General features: G+C 57.7%; 1 protein-coding gene across 8 annotated transcripts in view; it reads right to left on the bottom strand.

Annotated features, from left to right (window-relative positions):
- The window catches only part of BRD9 (bromodomain containing 9), a 39,540-nt gene extending 30,040 nt beyond the window's left edge, over window positions 1-9,500 (bottom strand). For 2 of the 8 annotated variants that reach the window (XR_010342562.1, XM_064375837.1), the window contains exons 1-8: window positions 9,426-9,500; window positions 8,570-8,784; window positions 8,146-8,284; window positions 6,614-6,674; window positions 6,024-6,168; window positions 4,118-4,228; window positions 3,362-3,537; window positions 256-388 (exon numbers count right to left, since the gene is read on the bottom strand). Coding sequence is in view for 7 of the 8 variants with exons in the window: in XM_064375837.1 (XP_064231907.1) it covers window positions 256-388; window positions 3,362-3,537; window positions 4,118-4,228; window positions 6,024-6,168; window positions 6,614-6,674; window positions 8,146-8,284; window positions 8,570-8,784; window positions 9,426-9,477 (1,032 nt within the window). In the remaining variant the exon portion in view is untranslated. Of the gene's footprint in view, window positions 1-255; window positions 389-3,361; window positions 3,538-4,117; window positions 4,229-6,023; window positions 6,169-6,613; window positions 6,675-8,145; window positions 8,285-8,569; window positions 8,785-9,425 lie in introns of those variants that run through there. The other 6 variants (XM_064375842.1, XM_064375841.1, XM_064375838.1 and 3 more) reach the window with 6 other exon arrangements.
- Window positions 9,501-9,639: the final 139 nt, after the last annotated feature.

The raw sequence follows: 9,639 nt of genomic DNA on the forward strand, positions 1-9,639 counted from the left end.
GAAATGGGGTCAGTGACCACCTGGCCTCCACTGTGTGTGAGATGCACGCCTGCGGCGGCCCTGCCAGAGACACCCGGCCCGTGAGCGAAGGGACCACGAGCCTCATGTGTGTCTGACCTGGATCCCCTGTCAGGGCCCCACGGTGACCTCCTGATGCCACTGGCTGTGCTAGATCACACGGCACTGTCCCCGAGGAGATGCCACAGAGTGTCTGGGGCTGAGCGGCACCCTCTTGCAGGGGCCACGGAGCACTACCTTGCCGCCTGGGAGGAAGCGGTTGATCCTGTCCCGAGCCTCGTCGGCCGCGTGCTCCACCAGCGCCAGCACGTGCTCCTCTGCAGTGCTGTCTGTAAGGCTGCAGGCGTTCCCTTCTGGCTCAAACATACAGCTGTGAGGGAGAAACCACCAAGTCATCTGGAGGCAGTGTCCCCGCCGCACGCCTGCTCCCCACACGCCGGCACCTAACCCGGCCTCTCCCCACCCTGCCCTCGGACACAGAGCGGGCAGAGAGTTCCCGCCGCACGCCTGCTCCCCACACGCCGGCACCTAACCCGGCCTCTCCCCACCCTGCCCTCGGACACAGAGCGGGCAGAGAGTTCCCGCCGCACGCCTGCTCCCCACACGCCGGCACCTAACCCGGCCTCTCCCCACCCTGCCCTCGGACACAGAGCGGGCAGAGAGTCCCCGCCGCTCGCCTGCTCCCCACACGCCGGCACCTAACCCGGCCTCTCCCCACCCTGCCCTCGGACACAGAGCGGGCAGAGAGTCCCCGCCGCTCGCCTGCTCCCCACACGCCGGCACCTAACCCGGCCTCTCCCCACCCTGCCCTCGGACACAGAGCGGGCAGAGCATACTTAACTCCTTCCAGGTCTCAAAGCATTCCTTTCCACCCTCAACAAAATAACAAAACAAGAGGCTTTTATTAAAATAAAGAGCAAGTCTAAGCCAAGTAGCCAGGCTCCCCCAGTCACTTTAGCAGCAAAAGAAACAAAGTAACAGATAAGCCACAGGTTAGTCAATAAAGGCCCCACCAGAAACCCCCGCAAAGCCCCCCTCCCCGCCACAGCAACTAGGCGGGGCTGGTGGGGCAGGGCTGGGTGGAGAGCGGCCCCTCTGCTGTGGCCAAAGAACGCACAAAGACATCAGCCAGGGGCCCCGGGTTCCACCTGAAGCAGTTCTCAAACAGCTGAGGGGCACAGGCTGCAGCACCCATGGAGTGTGGAACGTTCTGGAAGTAGGCGGGTGGGCTCCTTCCCACCCTGGGCACTTGCCTGGGCGTGGTCTGAATGGCCTAGGGCCAGGTGCAGGCCCGGGACAAGCCCTGCCAGTGAGCACGGCCCCGCCCTCGCCCGACCCACAGCAACACCTCGGGAACCCTACACAGGAGTTAGGGCCCCGTGAGCGCGCAGGGAGGGTCCACTCAGGCAGCTGCGTGAGCCTGCCCCACACACACTGCCGTGGCCCTAGGTGAAGGTGAGCCGGAGCTCAGCACGCTCTGCAGACCGCAGACGGATGGCTGGGGACCCAGCTAAAGGGCCCGGATCCACAGGCAACCGCGGAGCCGCAGCACCAGGGTCACCCAAACCCAACTGGGGTGAGTCTGCCCGGATACGGCCCCACCACAGTGGAGATGCCGACCGACACCAACTTCAATTCACTCTCGATGCTCGGCCATGAGGAGACAGGCAGCCATGAAACCCTCAACCCTGAAGGCCAGCAGCACACTCGAGTCGCGGGCTGAGGCCGGACATGCCACCAGCCAACCACGCAGTGAGTGTTTGTGAGGCAGCGGGGTGGCAAACGCACCGCACGTGGGGAGACCACCTCAGGGACTGTGAGCCCTTCCCAGGCAACACGCTCTGGCCACACAGAGCACCCTCAGCCGAGGCTGCAGGACCCGAGGGGCTGGTCCCCAGACCGCTCTCCCTTTTGACTGCTGGAGGGAGCTGCCCAGAGCAGAGAGCACCAAGCCCAGCACCCCTGCCACCCCACCTGTTCAATCCACATGGGTCCCACACACACTCTGGGAAGGAACAGACAGAGGGCCGTGATCATCAGAATTTCCTCAAGGACTTTCAACACTAACTCCAGACGGTCCCTGACTTTCCACAAGACGGTACAAGCAATATGGTTCAGCAGAAACCATCCTTCAAATCTGATCTGTCCCCAAGCTGGCAGCAGGCCACAGTCATCTCAGGATGCTGGGAACGGCACAAGCCACAGTGCTGTCAGACACACGGCCATGAGGGTGACGTCCCGAGGATGGACACACGGCCATGAGGGTGATGTCCCGAGGACGGACACGCGGCCATGAGGGTGACGTCCCGAGGACAGACACGCGGCCATGAGGGTGACGTCCTGAGAACGGACACACGGCCATGAGGGTGATGTCCCAGGACCCGCTCCCTGGGGCCTGCACTCAACAAGTGACGCAACACACACGACAGCTCATGATGCAGCAGGCTCTGTGCCAGGTGCCTCTGGCCGGCTGGAAGCTATGGGAAGTGTTCTCAGTGCCTTAAAGCCAGCTGGTGGTACGCCCACTTTGTCTGCTTTTATCAGGAGGCCGCCTCACACATGTGGAGGAGCGTCCACAGGAATGACGAGTGATAGAGACTTTAATAAGATCTCAATGCTCAGCCACCATGAGACAAAGAGGCCCCATGAAAACCACTCTGGGCTTTAGAGAAAAAGGAGGAAGGTTCCCTGAAGGACCACCCGAGTCAGCTGCTCCCTGTGGGAGGGAGCAGAGTTCTAGGAAGCTGCGGCCTGCAGTCCTCACCTGCTTCTGCTGCAGCGTCCCACCTCCTGACCCCGGGGCTGCAGCTGCCGCTCCAGCATCTACACAGACATGGAAGCGAGCAGCTCAGGGGTGCGCACCCGCCCCGTGGCAAGAAGAAGCCCCTGCCAATGCTGGCTGCCCAAAGTGGGCCCATCTGTGCTGCACAGTCTGGGACAATGGCACAGCATCGGCTGCCAGCAGGCACAGTACAGGCGAGGGAGGGGCCGACGAGCTTAAACAGCACTGGTGTGGAGACAGCAACCACCAGTCAGCAGCAGACGCAGGGCAGGGTGTCCGGAGGGCTGTGGGGCACCACACCCGGGTCAGAGAGTCTACGTGGCCGGTGAGCGGGACGGGCTGTCTGACCATGCTCGTCCTGCCAGGATAAGCTACACCAAGGCCATCTAAGTGAAATGACATCGTTCCCTCGCTCACTCTCCCCCACAGAGCACCTGCTTTGCAAGGCCGTCTACATGACACGACATGGTTCCCTCGCTCACTCTCCCCCACAGAGCACCTGCTTTCCCGGTGGTGGTGCTCAACTCCGACAGGCAAATGCAGCTTCCAAGGAGCCTTTACCTGAGAACTTCTCTACTCGGCTTTTTGGATCTCTTGGCAGTTTCTACTTGTACAGGTACAACCTCAGGAACAGGTTCCTCAACGGCTGTGTCTTCGCTGCCCAGAAGAGCTGCCTGCTGAGAGAAATCCATGTCCTGCATAAAGGACACGCTGCGCTTCAAAGCTAACAGCCGCTCCTGGAACCAGAAAGGACAGAGCAGCAGGGGTTTACCTCGCCCTCACAGCCAGGCGCATGGCGATGGGATGGGATGGGGGTGGCCACAGCCTCACCTGGCCTAACAGCTAACTCTCCACGGCAGAGCAGCGGGAGGCGGATGCGGGCCTGACCCACCGCCAGAGCGCGGCGGGTGCTGCACCTCAGCTTTACCTTCACCTACGTGGGACGCATGCAGCCTGGCTCACGGCAGAGATCTGGGAAGCCACTCAGGATGGCCAAGGAAGACAAGGATGTCCCGTCTGGATTCAGTGAGGCAGCCACGCAAAACAAGCCCGCAAGGCTGGCTGCAATCCAGCAAGACGGACACCCAGGCTTAAGATCAAGAGATGCGGAACTTTCCACCAAGCCTAAATGAGACGTTACGGCTAGGTCATGAGCAGAAAGGGTGGCCGGAGAGGGCGGCCGGGGACGTCTACCCTAGAGCGAAGGGGGCAACTCCATGAGGGCGGCAGCGGATGAGCATGTGATCACTGTGAGGCTGCCTTCGCGGCGCAGAGCCCCCGCGCTCCGTAGCTCGCTGCTGCCGGTGGCTCTCTTACTTTGCTCATCATCTTAAAGCCTGCGTGAAGGATCTTCTTCGCCAACTTGTAGTACACGGTATCTGGTCTATTGTACGTCATCGCGTTATCACACATCAGCTTGAAATCTGCCTGAAAAAAGGAAAGACTTACCGAGTTTGAAATGCCACATGGACAACACCAGAGTTCCAGGTTACTACCACAAGAGACAAAGAGGAAGAAGCCACAGTTTCGTAGAACACAATTAAACTTGGCTCTCTGATCTAAAAACGGTGTCTAAGAACTTAGATTTTCTTAGTTGCTCACTGGTCTTGCATAAAACATTTTACAGTGAAGAGCTGGCCGAGCCTGTAAGTTCTTTCTAAGCATCACGCAAACGCTGTGCGAGGAGAAAGGAGCGTGACAGCCTGTGCTTCCAGCCCTTCTCCAGAACATGCGCAGGAACAAGAAGCCACAATCTGATTCTTTTAAGTAGAAGTCAGGGATGAAGGCAGGTGCGGGGCACAGTGACATCCTCCAGCTCTAGAATTTTTCCACAGAATACAATTTAAAATCCTCTCTACAAATAGTTCCCTCCAACTATGAGAAAGACTTTGCCCTCAAAAAGAAGACCCTTATTTCATAATTTATGCTAAAAATATGGGAACATCAGTATTTTATTATGATACCCAGTTTCCTCAGCACAGGCCTCTCAAAGGTGAATGCCAGTACCAGGCTGGAGAGTCACCTGGAGGCCAGCGCCCTAATGGGAAAGTGGTCCTGGGACCTCACCAAGTCCTGGTTCCGGAGCCAGCAGCTCCAGGGCCCGGCCCGAGGCTGTAGATAGAGCCCGTCCCCTGAAGACCCTCACTCAGGATACTCCACGGAGTGAGCGCTGCCCCCCTGCTCACTTTGTTGCTAGGAACGACGAGACTGGGGCCCGCAGCTGGGAATACAGGGGGCTTCAGGGCACGGTGCACCCGACAGCTGCCCTCAGGCACTGCCCGACCCTCTCCTGTTTCCTCTTCTCTCCCTTCAGTCTGTTCTGTTGTGTTTCTGTGAGTCAGCAAACCCTTCGGTCAACGCATAACAAAAATAGAAAAGTCAAGCTTTTCCAAAGCTAACGGAACGTAAGAGAGAAACCTAATGCCTTTCTAAACTACATTAATGCCAACTTTATCAGGCATCTATTTTGCTTTCTTCCCACGGGTTGCAAAACCAATGCTAATTTTCATAGCCAGTAGAAAGAAATTCTGGAGACAGAAAAACTTATTATGCTAAAAAAATTAGAAGCTCAATTATTATAAGACAAAAGTAAGAATTAAAAAGTTTTTTTTTTTTTTTGAGACAGTCTCGCTCCATCGCCAGGCCCCAGGCTGGAGTGCAGTGCCGCAATCTCAGCTCACTGCAACCTCCGCCTCCCAGGTTCAAGCAATTCTCCTGCCTCAGCCTCCCTAGTAGCTGGGACTACAGGCACGCGCCACCATGCTCAGCTAATTTTCGTATTTTTTAGTAGAGACAGGGTTTCACCATGGTCTTGATCTCTTGACCTCGTGATCTGCCCACCTCGGCCTCCCAAAGTGCTGGGATTACAGGCGTGAGCCACCGCGCCCAGCCAAGAAGTATGTTTTTTAAAATGTCTAGCCTCAAGCCATGCCACAAAGGACACACTGCTTGAGACAACATGTCCTGTTCACGCCAGCACAGTAACTGAGAAAGAAAAGACAGGCTTCCAACAGCGCTGCAACAAGGTCTCGTTTCTAGACCAAAGCACAGAGAGAATGCTCACAACCAATCACCTCCTCAATGCGACGTGTGTAAAGCGTCACCCACAGACACACCGGTGAGTGCTTAAAAACTACGAACGACCTGAGGTGAACGAGGTTTTCACCAGACACGAACACACAGAACCAGGCCACGATTATTTCAGGCAATCAAAGTAACTTACCTTAAATTCCGTAACTGACTTGTATTCATTAGCTACAATTTTGTCTTTCATGGTGCCAAAATCCATGGGATGTTTTATTATCATTGAATATCCAGGAGCAATTGCATCCGTGACAGGAAAAGCAAAAAATCCATGAGGATCTTTTCTGAAAGCAAAGACATCTTTGTGGAAAAATCTAGATTTCTAAATGATAAAAAATCTCTTACAATCTAAAAATTTGATTCAACTGACCAAATTTTGTTTCTTAAAAATAAATAAGTTCCTAGGGTCTTTCAATTCATTGTGATAGGTATTTCAGATCTAATAAAAATTCCCCCAACGTGTCCTGGCGGCTGTCATCGCCCCAGCTCTGCCTTGACTTCCCTTGCCCTACTCTGACTTCAGAGGGGGCCACTGGGGAGTCCGTGAACTCTTCCCGTCCACCCCAACGTGGACCAGGAGTCACCAAGAGAAGGTGCAGGGTCTGTTTCACAGCTGACGCGGCTAGGGTGCAGAATGAGACCTCAGAAAATAAAGATGGCGCCACCCCCCCCACCCCCCCCACCCCCCCCCCCCCCAGACACAAGCTCTTCAGAAACACCCAGGTTTACCTCTGGAGTTGGCGGAGGAAGTGCTCCAGGAGCTGCTGAATAGGTGTGCTCTCATTTTCGGCTGACAATTTAAGGAAAAAAAAATTGAATACAAAGACTTTGGTATCCCTTCAATAGAGAGCTCCAAGTTCACAGTATCTGTCTGTCTGGTGTCTCACAGCATTTTAAGTTCCAGCGAGAACTGGGGATACAAAGACACACCCGACTCAGCCTTGGCTCCCATGAAGCTCAGCCGGGCGGGAAAGGGCACCCGCATGCAGCGGGGGTGGTGAAAACCCCATATGACACCCGGTAGCCCTTCAGTCAACAAACGTAGTGATCCCTGATCCATGTTTTCAGCTCCTGGCACTATTCTAGGCAGGGCATGAAGGACAGAACAAAGGCTCTGGGCATAAAGCTTGATCCTGTATTCACCGATTATTATTTCAATTGAGGTCCCTCAACATTCCACAAAAAGTAAGTAACTGAACGGCTGGCACGGTGGTGTGTGCCTGTAGTCCCAGCAATGTGGGAGGCTGAGGTGGGAGGATCGCTTGAGGCCAGGGTTATCCGAGCCCAGGAGTGAATCATGACAGTGCACTCTAGCCTGGGCAACAAAACAAGACCTCGTTTCAAAAATAAATTATAAAAAGAAAATGCCCGAAGAGCAAAATGACCACAGAAAGTCAGAGACCAGCAGTATTCCAGAACTTTCCTTTGGTGGGGTCAGCAGGGCTCCGATGCTTTCTGGCGGCCTGAACCACTGCAGCACCAGCCTCCCGCTCCGAGGTCCCACGGCCCAAAGCCCAGCTGTCCCAGTTTCTCCACAATCCGGGAACCACTGGACACTGAGAGTCACCGGGAAGAGACACCGCTTGTCTTAGGTACAAATGCCTCATCACTGTGAGTCGTGCACACGAAGGCTGGGGACAAGGAGAACCCAGAGGGCAAGCCCTTATCGGCTAGAAATTCCAGCCAAATGCCATCCTTGGCAGCCAGTGCCCATGACAAATTCTACGGAAGGTCTCCAACTCCCTTCGCCTCAGCCTATGGTCGCTTCCAGCTTCAGACCCAGTCTTCGGGCCTCCAGGTCCCTTCTTCCAAGGGGAACTACCTGTGTTTTCATTGACGTGCATCTCTCTTAGCAGGCTGACCCTCTGGGGCAATTCTTTGGACGCTGTTCTGTTTGGTGCTAAGTGCGGACAAAACCACCCAGGGCTGGCAAACTTTTTATGTAAAGGCCAGAAAAAAGTCTAGGCTTTGCTGGTCACATGTGACTGATCTCTGCGGATGTGCCTTTCTGTTTCTTTTTACGAGCTCTTAAAAACACAGAAACCATCCGCAGCTAAGGAGTTAAAAAACAACCCTCAGGGGCACCAGCTGTCGCCGGCCAAGCCTTGCTCTAGCCATTCAAAGATACTGGAGGACACCCGGAATGAGGCCCCGGAAACAGTCCTCCTCCCTCCCACGCTTCTCCCCAAAGCAAGAGGACACAGCGCCGACCCCTAATCTACAAGGAGCAGTGAACACCGGGAGAGTCTCTAAAAGCCGACCCTTGCCTGGCTGTGTCCGGCAGGCTCGGACGGGCCGATCTGGGGGCGGCTCCACCTCCACCTTCTTCCCGGGATCAAAGTCGTCAGCCTCTCCCTCCGTGTCGCAGTGCTCCCGCTCTCGCTTCCGCTTCTTCTCTTCCTGGGAGGCAGAGTCAAGGGACTGAGGGACGGGAGCAGGTGGGATCCAGACACCTCAGGAAGGACAGAGCTAAGGGAAAGCCCCCCGGAGGCCCTCCTCACAGAGGCCCGGGCAGGGTCTGCAGAGGAACCACACACCCGGTTCCTGGAACGGAGCCTACTGGCCTCAGCGGTTTGCATTCTGCTCCCCACGGAACCCCCTCCTCCGCCACGCAGGTGCGCCCTGCTGCCCGGGACGTGCTCCCCGTGGCGGGTCGCGGTCCCCGGGCTGCTGCCGCTCCTTTACCTTCCGCTTCCTCCTCTCCTCGTCATCCAGATGCTTCTCCTTCTCGGCCTTCTTCTTCTTCTTCTTCTTCTTTTCTTTGTGCCGCTCCCGCTCGTGGTCCGACCTGTCATCATAGTAACTGGAGTCGTGGCCGGATCCTGAGAGCTCGGTCACTTCGCTTCCTCCGACCTTGAGGACCAGCTTCAGGGGCTTCTCCAGGGGCTTGTCGGCATAATCTGCAGACACAGACGGAGCTTCATTCGTCGCGTGCTCAGGCGCAGACGCCCCCCAGCCAGGCGACACGTGGCGGTGCCCGGGGAAAGGCCCCCCTCAGGAGCACGGCGGGGCTGCCGGCCATCGGGGAAAGCCAGAAGGGAAGACGACGGGAAGGAGGGGGTGTCGCCGCCTCCTTTTCCTCCCTTCCCAGCCAGTGTCCTCACCGCGGGAGGCCCTGTGGGATACTGCTCACGTCACTCGTCCGAGAAGACCCAAGAACCAAGAGGACCCTGGAACCCCGGAGCCCGAGCCCCTCCCAGAAACCGCTCGCGGCGTGGTGCACCCCGGCCCGACTCCCGCCGGCGCCCGTGCCGCGCGCTGACACCCACGGAGCCGCTGCGGGAACTCGGCCGAGGAGAGGCGGGAGAAGGGGCAGCCGAGCTTCTCCCCGGGCGCCACACGACAGCGCAGACGCTGCCCTCGTCTCCGGACCGGGGAGGGTGGGCCCGCGGCCTGCAGCCCAGGACCCCGTCCCAGAAGCGCGGGCGCGCGGCAGGAGCCCTCGCGCGAAACCCCAGGCCCCGTCCCGCGTGCCCCGAACGCCGCCACCCCCGAGCCCGGGACCCCGCCCGCCGCGCGTCACAGAGCGCCGCCGCCTCACCCTCGTAGGACGAGCGCCACTCGGCCTTGTGCTTCTTGTGCTTTTTGCCCATGGCGACGCCGGCGGCGGGCCCGGGGCGGGGGCCGGGAGCAGTGGGGACCCGGGGCGGGGGCCGGGAGCAGTGGGGACCCGGCCGGACCGCGGCCGAAGCCGCCGCCCCCTGACCCCGGTTGGCCGCCCGCGCTCCCGCGCGGAGGTTGTTTAACCCGCCGAA

This window comes from Aotus nancymaae, unplaced genomic scaffold (assembly GCF_030222135.1).
Source record: "Aotus nancymaae isolate 86718 unplaced genomic scaffold, 86718_ANA_hifiasm-v0.15.2.pri h1tg000014l, whole genome shotgun sequence".
Taxonomy (NCBI): Eukaryota; Metazoa; Chordata; class Mammalia; order Primates; family Aotidae; genus Aotus; species Aotus nancymaae.